This window comes from Epargyreus clarus, unplaced genomic scaffold, assembly GCF_041222505.1.
Source record: "Epargyreus clarus isolate Ecla_fem2 unplaced genomic scaffold, WU_Ecla_fem_2.2 ptg000010l, whole genome shotgun sequence".
NCBI classification, from domain to species: Eukaryota; Metazoa; Arthropoda; class Insecta; order Lepidoptera; family Hesperiidae; genus Epargyreus; species Epargyreus clarus.
The window spans coordinates 10,587,390-10,604,717 of record NW_027332218.1 but is presented as its reverse complement, the minus strand read 5'-3'; the positions used below and the strand labels follow the sequence as shown (position 1 = coordinate 10,604,717).

Below are 17,328 nucleotides of genomic sequence, written 5' to 3'. Positions count from 1 at the left end.
AAATAAATCAGTTAGCAACATTTCATACAATTTGTTAATAAAGCTAGATAATAGATAAAAATTGTGATGGTCATATTGAACTAACTACTTATTTACAATCAGACTTTTTTACAATAATAAGAAACTTCTAACAACATCGATAAACACTCTCAATAATTACGTGACTTATATAACAAATTGTTAATTTACGACATTACATACATTGAATTATACTTAGGATTCTTTGAGTGGGTGGAAGACTCAGCTATTCCCATTTAGTAGAATCATATCAACATTACGGTTTTATTTTTAAAATATTTCTGTAATCGCCTCAAGATAAAATACTACTTGAAGTCTGCTACAGATGCGTTGTTACCCTTCAGGGTTAAGCTGAAATGCTTAGTGTAATTATAATAAGTATATATCTGCGACACCCTTAAGAACATAGCAATGCCAATACTGCTGCTATTGAAAATAGCAGGTATATTTCATTAGATTTTTACATACCGTATTACTTTGAAATTTTGTCACATTATATTGAGCGGGTCTTACATATCAATTTATTCGAATTTTAAATACTTTAAATATTTAAAATGGTTTAATAAGTACATATCATATCATTTTAATATAATCGAATACATACGGATAACATTTCTAAAATATAATACTATTTTAATTAATAATCCTGAACACAGGGCAGGTACGGTTATATTATTAATTATTATATTATGTGTTCTAACTGAATATTTATTATTTACTATATATTCATATGACTAGTGATATGTAATGATAACTTTACATACGTATGGTAATATATTTATTAGGTTGGCAACTAAGAACCCGCCACTTCTAAAATTAGTTTTAAAAATTTTTCATCATTATTATTGGCGAATGATTTGAAAGATCACGTTATGCTCTTCTGGATTTTTTATATTTTCCTACTTAATTAGGATTTATTTCTGAATAATCATTATGATCAATTTCTGATCTGATCATTACAATGAAAACAAAGTTACTATACGTTCAATATTCATTGATATTAAATTGACTTGAGCTTGAATGTTATTTTTACTCAAAACCCTTTAAAATGTCGGGAACTTAGTAGCCAACCTATTATTTATTTTTATATTTAATACATTATTATGTTATGAGATTACGTTTGCTTGATAAAATATTCATTAATCTAATTGTGATTTTTTCACAACTGAATTATTATTTATTATTAATTAAAGTAATAATTAAATATGTACACTACAATGCACCATGAGGAAACCTAAATCACCTTAAATTAATTAAAACTAAATGTCTACAAATCAGGTTTTTGGTAGATCCCATTTTGTGGGTTTTCTAAAAGATTTAATAAAACATGAATCGCAGAGGTAGGTAAAAATCTAGCCTAGACGACAAAAATGTATTATGCTTTAAAATTGCATTTTAATTAATTTATAATCGCTTATTATCAATCATTTTACACCTACTATCAATGAATAATATCATTGTTTATTATTTTTATAGAGGGTAACACATAATTATAACGCGCCTAAGTTAAATAGGTAACAATGTTTTTGAATCAAACATTGAAATTTAGTAGCCAAAATGCCTCTCTTACAATGTCTGACTAAAGTTATTCCACAGATAAATTATTTGAAAGATTGTGTGACAGTTAAACTACTTTAGAATTTATTTGTCGTATAGTACACAAAATCAAGATTTCTAAAGTCAATTGATGATTATTAGGTACAAAATATCTAAGTAGCATTTTAACTTTAGTCGGAAATTACAAAATAGGCTTAGACTACATTAGCGACAATAAATTTTAAAATATCATTGTTCCATTTGGAACTTATACTAGCCTTATTATAAGGCTGCGTTCACAGTGACGTCCCACGTCGTACTTAAGCCCACTATTGACTGGGCTTAAGTGGAATGTTTGGATCATACGTTCGATTCGGGCCCCTCTGTGTTGTGTTTGAAGGAGGCGCGGATCCTCGCGAGGTAGAGGGCGCAGATGTGGCCGTAGCATTTGTTGTACCATTCTGGTGTTCGGCCCCTGAAACAATAATAATAGTATAGAAAAATTAAAATCATCAATTATACTTTTAATTTTATGAAAATTTTGTACGGTTCAAAAATTGTAGTTTAAAGTAAATTTATATGAGTCACAAAAGTTCATTGTGACTCATATACATTTACTTTAGTGTGTGTACAGCTAGATTAGTAGGATCAGAGTATATGGATTATCAAATATGTTAAGATCTCAACCTCGACCACAGGTAGTTGGTACTCTATTCTTATCGGGGATTAATTATATATCCATTAGCGGCAGTAGACAGGGTTCCTACACCTTGAACCTATGATCCATAATTTTACTTTTCCCCTCCAAAACAAAAGACAACCACATACAATCATTCACACATACACACATACAAACACACATAACTCCCTTTACAAAAAGCCCACTCACATAGTATCCACCCTCGCGAGGTGCACCAGGCGACTGCGCCCCTTCCCCGCGGGCTGCGCGAGGTACCGCGAGGCGAGCACGACGCCGCGCGCGCCCTCCCCCGCCGCCGCACCGTGCGCGACTGACGTCTCTGCGACCGCACACCAGCCCCCACCACCGCCGCCGCCGCCTTGCTGCCAAGACCTGGAATAGTACATTACAATATAATAAGTTTATTGTCAATGTGTATTAACATATAGTGCAACAAACTGCTAGTCCGCTCTGAAGTTGTTGCGAGCAGGTGTAGTCATACAATTTGCTATGACGACGCGATTCATTTCTATATTCAGAGCGGACTAGCAGTTTGGCGCGGACTATATCTTCTTTGAAGGTGTTAGAACTTGAGGTTCGACTCCAGCGACACCACCGCCACACTTATTTCTGCCTCATAACACAGCAGTGTTAAACGCTGCTGTGTTCTGGTTTCAAGGTTGTGGTAAGGGAGACAAGCTTTTCCGAGGCGTTCCAGCTTAGGAGTAGCGGCGCATCTGTGACCGACGTCAGGTAGGAATAACTAATGCCATCTGGGGTTGATTACAGATTAGAATAGAATAAAAAAAAATGTAAAATTAAATAAAAGAATAAAATAAAAAATTAGAACGGTATGGTATGGTGGTCATTTTAAAAGAACTTGTAAAAGATGTAATATTAGTAGTAATAAATACTTTAGTAAAACTTACCGCAAAACACAATAGTCTCTCGGCGGCAAGTAGATGCTGGACGCGGTGATGTACTGGAACACCTCGGCGTTTGTACCGAGCTTCTCCGCCACGCGCCACTTCACCAGCGAATCGTCCCAGATGTGCCGCTCGCGGAGTATCCTGGAAAATACGAAGTTTTTAAATATTATTCGAAAGAAAAGACTAAGCGTGTTTCAGCTGCATTAGTTTATACCACTGAACAGCAGTCTTTAAATCTTGTTCAGATATTACTTATCGACGCTTTGAAAATATCTGAAACCAGTCGGCTAATTGGTCTCTTCGTCCATCTACGATTCTAGACACTGTCTCTCTTGTTGCGTGTCTCTACGTGGATTTTGTACTAAGTTTCCACCAAATATGGGGAGAGAAAAAGGAAGAGTGAAAACATACAGCAACAAATATGTCTATTTGTCGACAAATATCATGTCAGAAAACTTTGTAATTAATGAGCCTACTAATTTCACCAAGATTTTAATGTGCCGCGATGGAACTTCATAAAGTTTTTATCTGAAAAGTCTATGACTACAAAAAACGCCATCACGTTTCTAATTCGGCCATTTACATAACGGCCAGAGGATATTTAACTTTGCTCATGGCCAGGCGGTCGTCAGAGACTTCTACCATCAGTGTACTGATAGTGTACCTTTGCATAACCTCCTGCGGCGGTGCCTCCACGTCGGTGGTGGCGCGCCAGAGCCGCAGCGGGTGCCCGTCGCCCACCTTCTTGCAGCACAGCTCCACGTGCGGCGCCGCGCCAGACACCGACATCCAGCCCCTGCTCCTGGAACCGATCGGGCACATTGGCGGGTGGTTCTGGTTCTTATGTTCCTAGATTCCTTCTTCTTGTTTTAAGAAGGACTGGATTTGTTGTGGTTGGGTTTATTTTTACCCGACTGAGGAACGTACTTGTAACGTTTTATGAGGGTTTTAATGTATGTATGTAAGTATGTATGCATGTATGTATGTTTTCTTATCATATGTATTACCTCCTTAGGCATATTACCTACCTACATATTCCTTACCTACTCCCGCCCAAACGGAATAACGGGTTTACCATATGAGTTGTCATTGGATTTTAATGGGTTTGTTTGTATGGAAAGAAATTGCAGCTTTGTTGTAGGTGGGCCAGTTTTCTTGACAGGATATTGTCATTTGTTGATTTCCAGTGCTATTACGTAATGGTGTGGTCCTTAAGAGCACAATATTGCAGCGTTATTGAGTTGAGAGAAGAGTTGTTTAGAATATTATTTTCGTGCGTTCTTGATTTATATTGAAAAAAGTAAGAAGTTGTTCAAGTAATTTTTTACAAACCCTGTTAATACAATAGACAAATAAATACAAAATGCAGCTTATGTAACAAAATAAACTTATATTACAAATTAAACAAACTTAAAGAAACAAGACAATTTTTAATAGAACAAAAATCCGTTGTTCACTTTAAAATGATCGGTGATGGTAATTTTAAATTTTGTTCATTAATTTTTGTGTCACAACATCAAAATGAGGATACGAGCATTGTTATGAACGTGCCAAAACGTGTCGAGACAAGATGCAAAAACCACAATTTTGACTTAAAAATTAAATTAAAAGCTTTAGAGTCATTAAATTTAAAACAATTTAAATGTAGATACAGAAAATATTTAAGAAGATCTTTTTAAATTTCCATATTTAAAACATTCGTTTAATTGTTAAAATAAAAATCAAAAAAATAAAATCACACTAACGTACCACCTAAGTGGCCACGATACAGCTACAAATGAAAATGGTATGTGACGTCTTCTAAACAGTGTTTTGTTCCTTACTGACATTCGACCGTTTAGAGTTAAGTTTTATATTATTCTGTGATCGACCCATGATACATATGATAACGAGGACCAACGGTAGAACATGTTGAAAGAAGCACAGGGTTATAAGCAAGGAAAGGTAAAAGGTAGAATACGATGAAAGCAAGATAAGAACGAGGATCAAAAACAAAATATGTTAAACTACAGGCGAGGAGGGGTAAAAGGCAGAATAGGATTAAAGGCAAGGTACGATTATAGGTAGGGTAGCGTTAGAGATAATATATTTAAAGGCATGTTGCAGTTAACTGAGAAGCAGCTGCATTAAAACGTTTCCCTATACTAAAATTGAAAAAGTGAGATACATAAAAATCTGACATCGAGGAGCACTGATGAAATTGCGATATGTATTAGATATAAGAGAGATTTAGGATTAGCTATTTAAATTAAATAATATGAAGTGTATTATTATCTACAAATAAAAGTAAACTAAGACACTAAAACTCCAGCAAATTCTTGTATATAAGATATTTTATAGGACCATAATGAATCACTGCGAACTAACATGAATTTACTGTTAATTCTAGATACTTTATTCATATAACTACGCATCTAAGTACTTATTTACAACTCTTATATAATATTTCATGGAAACGTCAGTAAAGAACAGAAACACAGCTATAAGTGATGAAGATCGCGCTAACACCCATCTCTCACCTCTTTCCCGATCGGCCACAGACTCTAAAAAAGCACGAAAACAGTTAGATTTCTGTATAAGAAGAATCTATAGGCACAAGAAATATCTGGAAGAAAGTTTTGTATAAATTTGGAAATACTAGATACGAGTACATTAAGAGAAAAAAAATGTTCGAAACTAATAAAACTTACTTTTCTTTGGCTTCTTTTAGTAAAGCTTTGATGCAGGCTTGCTGAAAGCCTTTCCAGTCTTGGTTGAAATCTGCTCCTAATTCTTCTAACGCCACCTGGAATCACATAAATTCACTTAACGAATACAAACTTTAATAGTACCGTTCATATCAAGTAAGCTTTGTATTCTTTTCGAGGTGGAATTTGTTCGATATGGAATAGTTTATACTTTTCCCTAGTTTATTAAAACACATATATCAATTTAATTAATTATAATAATTTAAACCACCAACTTTATTTTATTTGTATTGTATTTCATTTTGTAACTCATAAACCAATTGTCGAATTGACTCGAATTTTTTGGACTTTACGAGTGTGAATCACACTAGATAATATAAAACTACATTAGAAGAAAATGGTTAAGGATCATCACTAGTATACATATAAAATTATTCCCAACTTTGCCATAACAATTATTATTCGCTTATTAATTTCAAACTGAATGTTACTCACAGGTACACTCTCTTCAAAGTAGTTGAACTTGCATCTCGCCAGCATATCCGCAGGCGCTAGGAACAGCTGCTTGTGTTTCTGTATCAATAGAAGGAGACAAGCGTGAGCTGCTCGGCTCTCACTTATCTGTCTTTGATCCGCTACGCTTTCTATTATCATCCTGGAATTTATTAAAAACTTCTGTTAAATAAAAAAATGGTAATAAAAAAAAAATGATTATTCTTTTAGTTATGCTGTCGTTACAGTTACTTATGCGCTGTTGTAGCTTAGTTTTTAAAGGGTTAAGAAATAGACACAACTACAAGCATTATATTTTAGTCCATAAGGGTAGCGACGTATCATTGACTGACCTCAAGTAGGTTAATCTTATTGGGGTTGATTACAGATGACTATGGGTGGAATGACTATTTACCGCATTAAATGAACTGCACGTTCTTTTGTTATTTAAAATGAAAAAGATCAAATTGGTTCTTATGAAATTCTATCTAAGATTAGCTTGTAGCTTAAGGGGAAATAGTTAGTTACCTGTTAGAATTGCCTTCTTTGGTGCTGCCAGTCTGTGGTGGTGCGTGATGCAGTCGTAACAGCGTTGGTGCCAAACACACTGCTAGATTAGATGCTGTCATCTGATTTACCGCTGAATGCTCTGCCACCTTTAATATAAATGAAAAAAGATTAGAACAATCACCATTGAAAGGTTATGGAATATTTATCTAAATTCTCTATGGATCATACATTTGTATGGAGTACAAAAAATATAAATAAAAATAGGGACACATTTCACGCATAAAATTTTGAAAAAAATTTAGCACAAAAATGTGGAATTGAAAATTAAATTAATTATACCTCTGCAAGGAATATGAGTAGAGAGTGCAAAGCCTCCAAATGTTCTTCCGGTAACAAGAGCAGCGCGCATTGAACTGCATCAGGTCTTAATGGTTCAGGAACATCTGGCGAAGAAGTTAAGAAACATTTTATTATTTTGTCTAAGACTTTTAGAATGTATGATGAAACTGATCATTATTATCGACCATGTTATGATCTTGTGACTGCAACATGTTTATGTGCCACTCCTGGGTTTGAGTTCACAATTGGCTGAGAAATGGAGCGTATTTTACTACACTTTTCCGACTTGCATGGATGAAGGTGGCTGCAGGATACCCAATGCAATTTCTAACTGATCAATGTCACATCACTTATCAGATCGGGCAAGATTTACATAAGCCGCAGGAAAGCATTCAAGTTATTTTACCATATTTGAAAGCTTTTGGTACGAAGAAAACTTTTGACCATTTCTATGAATCTTTTCTTTCAACAAATATGAAATCGCAGTTATAGAAGCAACCTTAATAATTAAATTTTACACAAAAGTAAATATTTCCTAAGAACATCAAGATACTCACGTTGAAATATCGCAATGAAGGTCTCACTCAGTTTATTGGTGAGCAACGCATCAGGCAGCTCTCTGAAGTACTGCTTTACCATATCAGCAACATCATGCGCTTGCGCACCGTCGAAGTTCAGGCTCGATTGGTTCGGGTCTATGGTGTTCATGTTCTCGATAGCGAATGCTGCGTTTACAGCCCCAGCAGCCTCTACTATGGTACGGAGTTTTGCTATCCGGGATTTTACACCCGCTTTCCTGAATATACCCATCTGAAATTGTTTTGGCGATGATAGTTTATTTTTGTGTTTCTATAGGAAATGCAGTTCCTATGGTTCCTATGGTTAATGAAAATTGTAATATTTGATGTATGCACTCTAGATTTAATTGTTTTTATGATGTAAGCATTTTTTTGTGTTTATTGAAATTTAGATGTCTACGTCCATTATTGATTATAGTCATTATATTATTTAGCATTTTTTAATTAAACCATACCTGATCTAAGGCGTTGTTTTTGAGCCAATTCAAAGCGCACTGTATAGGCTTTGGTAGGGAGTGACCCGTCCTTTGCAAAGACACTGTTAGAGGTACGCCGAATACTGTTTTATCTGAAAAATAAGGTTCATTATGAAGAGTCGTTAATTATGAATGAATTTGTTCGGTATAAATGTCCTGTATTAATTTATTCACCTCATCTTGGAAGTCTAGGGTTTAATTCCGCATCTTTGTTTTTTATTATATGCATTTTTAAAAAAGATGCTATTGATCACATGTTTAACGATGAAGAAAAATATAGTGAAAGAACTTACATAGATACCTGAGATTTCTGTAAAATAAATTACAAAGGTATGCGATGTCCACCAATCCACACATTGTAACAGTTTTTGTTAACAAAAGTGACCGTGCTCAGTGAAGAGTCAAAAATGGGTTGAAGATATTAGTATATAAAACTTACCTTTATAATCCGGGGTCTTGATCTTCCGTATCAACTTCGGTAGTTCCCAGTTCCACCCAGACTTATGTGATGGGCAGTACCTCTCCATACACGCCGTTAGTCTCAGTAGTGCCAGCTTCCGCAAGATATGAAGTTGTCCACACGACAGTGAAGACATTGGCCGTGATACTAAAAATAAGAGAATATAATGAATATGATGAATGGTCATGAGGAAGTATTTTTTATGTAACTAAAGAAGTGACCAGACCACATTTTGGGTGAAGTAATGGTGACTGAAGCTCTTATTCCGTGTTGTACCCACCATTAAAGAAAGAGTAGCTGTTTGCCATTGTTATAATATATTCTGCACCTTACGCCTTTACCTGTTTCGTCTAGAATTTTGCCTATCCGGAAATTGAAGCAGAAAACCTTGACGAGGCATCATGGCGTTGCGTCACGTGGTTTATCAATAAAACGATACTTCTATCTTTACTTCATCTGTGGTGGAACGACTTCGAAGTGCTTAGAAGTTTCTCTTATTTACCCAATGTATAAATAAGTATCATATGCAATTCAAATTGTTGTAAGTATCACTTACAGTATGCCTCTGGATCCTTTTGATTGGGCGCCGGCTGAAGAGTATTATTAGCTTTGGGCCCTCCGTTCAGCGCACTTGTTCTGAAGGAATACCATCTCTGAATGTTGTTTCTAGAAGGAAACAAATTACTTATATTAGAATTATTTAATAGTAAAAAAACCAGTGAGGATTCAATCGATGAATCTCTATGTACTTGCAATGTATGTACGTTCGGGTCAAATTTGCAATATTTAAATGGGATAACTATGCAATATTATTATGACACGGATTTGATGATGGATCCGGAGTGTGGCTAATAGGTTGTTGTAATATAACAACGTTATTCCACTGAATATGGACTCTTTAGTTTCGTTTTGAAGACACACAGTATGTCGCCCAACCTGTTAGATCAGCAGATGATAAAGCAGTGGATGAAAAGTTGCAGCAAATTACGACTTACTTTTTGGTCTTCATGTCAAGGCTGTCATCGTCATCATCGTGGTCTCCATCATGAGACCTGGAGCCAGCGGAGTTTGGACTGCTGTCCAGCTCCGAACTCCTAGATGCTGACTTGTCCCTTTTCAAACTTCTATCCCGAAACCTATGAAGATGAGAATGCTTTAAATCGATTGGCTAACTGAATAATTTGTGGTGTCTGCTTAGAATGTTATTAAGACAGGACATATAATACGATTTAAATAGGAGAGGGTAGGATAGTATACGACACGATTTGGACCCTGTAAAATACCAATGAAGTTTAAAATCGAATTAGGAGATTTGTTTTCTCTTTTTAAATTTCACGATTAAGATTATCTGTCTCATTAAACAAATTAAATAAAAAATATTGGACACTTCCAAAAAACGTACTAAATCTGTCATCATTATCACACACTAGAATGTCTCAGTGTCATCAATGTAAAAACCATCCTAAAGTTACATAATCATAACATTGCTCCCGATTACCTAATACAGAAGTTCAATAACCGTCTCCTCGTAGGAAACCCCAGTTAAAATCGCATTAGTTCAGCTCACCAAATTACCATACGAATAGGTTATTCTTATGAGCATAATTGTGAGTCTCACTCAAACCAAACCGTCGGTTGAAGGTAATTAGTTCCACAATTATTTTGCCAGCACCAGATTTTACTAGAATAGTGTTGGGTCACAAGACCGTTGAATAAATATGAAATGGAAGTCGCAAAGCAGTTCAGTTGATTATAAGTGGTCACAACTCTAAATATTGGAGTCTTAACTGGGGTCGGTCCTTGTTACTTCTGAGGGCTAACTTAGTACATTTCAGATATGTGCCTTGCTATACGCAGCGATATACAGCAGCATTTAACACTGCTATTCATACGCTTCGTGTCATTTTCTTTATCATATTCTTCAAGCCTGATCGCAGTAGCGCTACACTGCTGTTATAATTTTAATTAGACATGGACATGTCGCTGGCTAATGTAATTGGTAGTATTTTATCAGCTTATAAAATTTTCTTGCTTATTCTCAAGCAAAACTAGACAATTGTGTGGTTGCTACGATTTCCCCATACTATTACACGGAACATTACTTTAGAGGTAATGAATAAATGAGGCAATTAGTCTGCAAAGCCTTTACAAGCCCGCTTTCGGAATAGCGCGCAAAATTGAAGATTTCAACATGATGTATCACTGCTTCGGTGTCTGATTGATAGCACTGATTAGTTAGTTGGTAATGGTTATTGTGTACTAGTTACTCGAAGTAGGGTAATTATTAGGGATTTTGTACTAATTTTGTAGTGTTTGTAGTATGTAGAATCTAGATCATTTTATGATAATTTTAGCATCATGGCACCGCAAAAGATAGACGACGAATTTATATGGACAACGTAAAGAGTACTTAAGTTCGACTATGCAGGCGTTGCTTCCCCTGAAGACTACACTGATATAAATTCCCTCATATAAAAAACACTTTCTTTATGCGTTCTTTAAATGAGAACACACCATTATTTATCTGGTAAAACGTGGAAATGGAAACCAAGCTAATATATTATAGACTTCTTATTAACCTCAAATGAGAGTCGTCTACTTTCTTTACCACATCGATTTAGCATAAGATCAGTTCCATTACAGGACTGTTATAAAGCAGGAATTGGAACCAATTTTGGAGATATTGGTCTAATAAGCTTTTGATTATTATTGGATTGGATATGATATACCTACCTAATGGTTTGTCTGATGATATAATTTAGACCTGAACGAAACACTAAAACTAGTAAGTAAGGTATAATATACTGTAAGTAAATATAGATGAGCTTACAGTATAATCCGAACTATAAACTCTAAATTGAATTTCAATGTGATAAGTTAATACGAAAACTTAAACCCGATCCCAAGCACAAGTTGTAACAATACTAAGCCTAAATATGTTGATCTATTCAGTCCTAGACAAAGGTCTAGACAAACTTTGTCAGTATCCAAGTACAAGCAATTTAGTAATATCCGACAGTAAGCCTACCATTAAATCCTTACTCAAACAATATTAAAATGGAATATATGTATTATGTTGAATCATCAAAATAGTTTGTTCTTCTAAGCTAAACAATAATTCCTTCAACAGAACGTGTACTAACGTTTATCTCTACCTTCTAGCAGAGAAGAATCAATAACAGTAGTAATAAAGAATGGTACTGCAGAAAATCTCTCTACGAAATTCTCAGGGATAATACAGTATCTGTTATCAACTTCTGTTCGAATTCTTGCCCTATTGAAATAGACTACAGCCCATGAACTAATTGCCTTTTTAATATAGAAACTTACATGCCTTTTTAATATAGAAATATACCCTGGTTGGACCTTAGTATAGTGAGAGAAGACGCGACAACAGTCAGAAGTGTGGACACAATTTTCACAGATCTAATTTATATTCTGGCGTCAGTCGAAACTTCGAAAGAAACACTTATACAAAGTGAACAGTGATTTGCCAACTCGACAACTCGCAAAAGTTTTCGCAGAGGGTTTTGTTGGACTTACTTCATACTGAAACTTTGTTGTAAAAGTATTACGCATGGTTGTAGGAGTATTCGAAAATATTACAATATGTGAATTAATTTAAGACATAATCTTATGCGTAACTGTGCCATAACACCTGTTTAAATGGTGAAGTTAGCTAAATATAATGCTACTCGTACCAACATTAATAAGCAATCGAATGATTTCAACCGGGACTGACGGCTTAACGATATAAAATATATTTAACTACTTAAAAAAATCGTGATTGAAATTACTAACATTTTCTCAAAATTTATTTGTACATAACTTTTTATCTATTTGATACGAATATTTTGGAAGAATTTTAATCAGCTCAAAAAACTGTAAAATGTTAACCGTGATGGATCATCTTAATTGTAACATACTTTGTTTATTGATACAAAGTACTATACATTAAAAATTAATAATTAATAAGAGTCTTATCAATTCATCATTTGTACAAAGTCAACAGACAAACAATGATTATTATTTTAGTAAGCGAGGATCTTGCTTGTGCTAATCCTTGTGGATTTGCGTGACAGAGAAACTTATATCCAAAATTGGGTGTTGTGACGGTTTCCCTAACTTTATTAAGTGTCTTAAAGTAGGAATGGCGATTATTTCCGAAAATATCGATTCTTGAATCGATAAGAATCGAAGTGTGATAAATCGATTAACAAAAAAATCGAGGCCTGAAGATCCGATTTTCCAAAAATTGACCTTCAATGTATTCAAGGGTGAAGTTAGCGAAAAAAGGTCGTCCGGACCGAACAATCACTGAAATACGTATCCGTCAGCTACAATGGGTCTATACCACATTCAATTGTAGCAACTTCCCGCTACTCGTCAAAAGATGGCGCTGCTGAATCACGCTATCGAAGACTCTAAACATCTTGTATATATACAAGCTCCGAACTGAGACTGTCGGAGCACGGCCGCTCCCCGGGCATGATCACCTAGCCCGTTGGGAGATCTCCCTTTGCCAAACAATCAACTCCGAAAAAATCGAACTTCGATTTTCTAGGATGAAATATCGATTCACTGAATCGATCTCCAGTGATGGATGGAAATAATCGATATTTTGGTTCAAAAGATCGATTCTTCGATTAATCGATCTCAGATCGCCATCCCTACCCTAAAGTTTGGCAAATTGGGAATCGTGCCACTGACTACGAGTACGAAGTTAGGTGTTCCTAAACTAATAAGACTAATTCAGACGTGATTCTATTTTGTTTTATAATTATATAAATAAGCGCGAGGGAGATGGTTTTCGAGAGCAAAAGTTCACTAATGAACTTTTGGAAGTTCAAATAATTAACGTTAAGAATATTAAGACATGTGTGAACTTTCCTAAAGTTAATTAAAATGTTTGTGTAACTTCAATTTCAGATATTGTTCGCGTGTTGTGTTACTTCCACGAAAACCACTTTTTCTGACTTCTATCTAACCTTGTTTTACTTCCATCTTTTTAATAATCGCGTTGTCATTAGAATCTATAAATTGTTATTTTAACTGTCATTCACTATTTTTATCTAATCCAAAAAAAAATATTTATTCTAATCATATCAAGTGATCATTGATCATACTGACTACTAAATGTGAAGCCTATAGCAACGCTAGCAGCCTCCACAACCTCTTGTCCAGCATTATCTAAGAAAAACTACCGGCTACTGATAAATCCAACATTATGTATGTATTAACACGCTTTTATAACTTTTCAAAAAGCCAATGCCCCATTCAAATTCGATCAGTTGTTTTTTGTGAAAATTGCGGTCTTACAAACTTACTTTTATATTCGACCGCTACGGTCGAGTATAAAACCTCCTTAAAAAGGTTAAAAAGAATAACTCACTTCTGTCCATCTTTCCCCAGGTTGAGCGAACTTGTCCTGATGGCTTGCCGTCGATGCGGAGTGTGTGCGGGAGACTTCTGGACTTCTCGAAGCACTTCTGGATCTGGCTTCAGCTCTATTGGTGAAGCTGGTTCCACATACACCTAAAATTGTATCATTATCATCATCAAGAAGCCATTGTTTTACTATTAGGGTTTGATCTTAAAATGAGAAGTCTTTAAGTCATAGTGTACCACGCTGTCCAAATGTGGGTTGGTAGATTTTACGCGCCTTTGAAAATTTTTGTAAGAAAAGGCTCTTTCATCTACATTAATGATTCGTACTCCGAAAAGAAAAACATGGTCACTATAAGATCCAGATTTTAGATAATACTTACTTCAGTATTATGATGAGTATTGTGTTCCTTATAATAATTATGCCTCCAACTCGCTGGTTGGCATTCAGAATCACTGAGTGCGCTGGAGTCGTCACTCTTGATTCCTCTGTGAAAGATCCTTTTTGCTCTACCAAGTTTGGACTTAGAACTTTTGTTACTAGACCCCATGCTACCGTCTGATGCGTAGCTGGAGCTATCGTCACCAAAAGGGGGATTTAGGACGAAGGATTGTTCTAAAGGAGCGATTGGAGAAGGTGGCATGATTGTCATTGGTGATGGCGGTTGTGTTCTGATGGCTGGTGCGTGCGCAGGGGAATGATAATCTGTTATGGATGAGAAAGGAAATGCTGTTGGCGTGGTTGGGGTCATATCAATGTAGTTCAAATCAGGATATTTGTCCTGCTGAACGTCTAGGAAATGTGGTGACGACACGATGACTTCTGTTCGGTTCTGCCGCTTTCTTCTCCTTGTTTTTAGGGACTCGACCCTTCGCAGCAGAGCCTTGGCTCCGTCGCGAAGTCTCTCGGAGCCGGTCCGCCTGAACCGAGTACCCGTTTCCTCTTCATCCTCCTTGTCGCTTGGTAACTGTATCATTTGCTGACCAGGAACCGTTAATCTGAAACAATCATATATATTTGTAAATTAAATGATGTATACTCTTTTATAAGTGGTATTTTTCGTAACTTTTCTTAGAAACTAATAATTAATTTTGATACGATCTACAATTTTAAAATGGCCTAGATATCGAAACAAGACCAAACAGTGTGGAAGATTTATTTTCGTGTCGATGCTATAAGCTGGCATCAGTACATTATAAAAACTCATATGGGACAAACTTATGGTTTTAATTTGGAATAAGCAAACATAAAGCATTAAAACTTAAAGAACGACCCCAGTTTTCTCACACAAATATTTTACCGTAAAATCATTTCCTCATCACAACACCAATTTGTTATTAATCGTCTGGATTAAAACCTTATTAATTATGCAACGATAATTCTGTCAAAACATCTTTGGATATTATAAGGCTTGATGCCTTATAATATCCAAATGCTGTTTCATAATACGCCTTTGATACGTAAAATAGAAAGATACTTCACCGCCTGGAAATTGAATTAAGCCACAAAAGGATGATTTTATTATTTATTGTTTGAATTCTTGACAAATAAAATACATTTTTAGAGAAAATTTACGTGTTAATATCTAATACTACGTAATTTAATAAATACGTATTTCAAATGGTTGAAATACTTATTTATTAAATTTTAGAACTGATTTAGAATTTTATTTAGAATTTTAGAATTTACTAAATTTTAGAATTATGAAATTTTAGGGACATTTTAAAACGGAGACGTGGCAAAATTTTATTTACGCAACAATTTCAATTCTCAAAACTGCTTACACTTTCTTGTTAGGAGTGATCAATCTAAGTATTTTACTCATCTAAGAAATACGCAAAGATCTGGAGGCATACAAATGAGATAAAGCCGACCAATTTGTAAGTATTTACATACCAAATTAGTCGCTATGAATTGTGTCACGGTTTATTTATTAAATCCCATTATTTGAAATGGTGCAGTGAGGTGTATTGGACCGAATCGAGTAAGCTTTGGATGTATTGGATGGTATTTATACTAGTGATGAAAAACTATCGATAGATTCACTATCGATGAAAATTAGTAACATTATTATCGATAGTCATTTCCGATCTAATGAAAAATTCTAATAATGTTATAATATTATTTACTTAATTGGAAATGACGTTAGTTTGATTTTATAACTTATTAGTAGGTATATCGATACAATCGACAGTGTTGCCAAAATAATAGACACCATTGCAACAATTCATCCTATTAATATCTGATAATATCGATATGATTATCAGTTATCAAAAGTATCAACAAGTCTAAGATATCGATTAAAAAGATTCCATTAGATCTATCGATATAATTGATAACCCTATCGCAATTATTGTTATTTACTTAAGTGTCGATATCTACAATCTATCGATAGTTCAACTATTACTTGTAATCACTAATATAAAATGACCAAAATCAAACGTAACGTACTTAACCTCAATTTTGTAAGGGATTAGAGGTTTATGGTAATGGGACATTTGTTCTTAAGGTTAAGATCATTTTTAACGGAGATAACAATTCCCTAAATGTATTAAAACGTTTTTTCTTGACATCAAATTAATCGTGAGTATTTTTAAGCTTTTGTTTTTGGTCACAAGTGATTTTTATTACAGTCTTTGAAATAAACAAACATCACTTTATTTGTGGAAAGTACCCAAATGTTGTCAACATACACGTTTTTTGTAGAAAAAATAGCGATTAAACATTGTTTAAACCTGTTTTACGTGTTTACTGCTTTTTTATTATCATGTAGGAGCACGCAGTCCACCTGGAACTCTGTAATCGCCCCATGATAAGATTAAATTTCTATCTAAGGTCAGCCACAGATGTGCCGCTACCCCTGAGGACTAAGCTGTAATGCCTCGTAACAGTATGTTTCCCTTAACACAGTTACCACACCCTTCAAACCAGAACACAGCAGCATTTAACACTGGTTATTACGTAGAAATAGGTGTGACGGCAATGCCACGACTGAGGGTTCTACCACCTTCATATGCTGCAATGGCAGTGGTCATTAAACTAATTTTAGTCTGGTTTTTATAGTCCCGAGCAGAAGTATCATTCTAGACATTATAATAACATAGATCTCTGACGTAAATTGCGTCATTATGGACATTTCGGCCTTAACGCGCCTAAGGACGAAGTTTGAAAACTGTAAAAGGGCCGAAATTTTCAGCGAAAAGTTATACTATTCAAATTATTTACGACGAACGCTATT

The 17,328-nt window shown here is 35.0% G+C and overlaps 1 protein-coding gene across 2 annotated transcripts in view; it reads right to left on the bottom strand.

Moving 5' to 3' along the window:
* Nucleotides 1-220: 220 nt before the first annotated feature.
* Nucleotides 221-17,328, bottom strand: part of cv-c (RhoGTPase activating protein) — a 337,210-nt gene continuing 320,102 nt past the window's right edge. For both annotated transcript variants that reach the window (XM_073077440.1, XM_073077442.1), the window contains exons 6-20: nucleotides 14,473-15,088; nucleotides 14,097-14,239; nucleotides 9,700-9,840; nucleotides 9,261-9,370; nucleotides 8,684-8,851; nucleotides 8,224-8,336; nucleotides 7,748-8,000; nucleotides 7,191-7,294; nucleotides 6,870-6,997; nucleotides 6,345-6,504; nucleotides 5,853-5,947; nucleotides 3,827-3,964; nucleotides 3,163-3,303; nucleotides 2,444-2,626; nucleotides 221-2,029 (exon numbers count right to left, since the gene is read on the bottom strand). In XM_073077440.1, coding sequence (XP_072933541.1) covers nucleotides 1,915-2,029; nucleotides 2,444-2,626; nucleotides 3,163-3,303; nucleotides 3,827-3,964; nucleotides 5,853-5,947; nucleotides 6,345-6,504; nucleotides 6,870-6,997; nucleotides 7,191-7,294; nucleotides 7,748-8,000; nucleotides 8,224-8,336; nucleotides 8,684-8,851; nucleotides 9,261-9,370; nucleotides 9,700-9,840; nucleotides 14,097-14,239; nucleotides 14,473-15,088 — 2,608 coding nt within the window. In that variant the 3' untranslated portion in view covers nucleotides 221-1,914. The remainder of the gene's footprint in view (nucleotides 2,030-2,443; nucleotides 2,627-3,162; nucleotides 3,304-3,826; nucleotides 3,965-5,852; nucleotides 5,948-6,344; nucleotides 6,505-6,869; nucleotides 6,998-7,190; nucleotides 7,295-7,747; nucleotides 8,001-8,223; nucleotides 8,337-8,683; nucleotides 8,852-9,260; nucleotides 9,371-9,699; nucleotides 9,841-14,096; nucleotides 14,240-14,472; nucleotides 15,089-17,328) is intronic.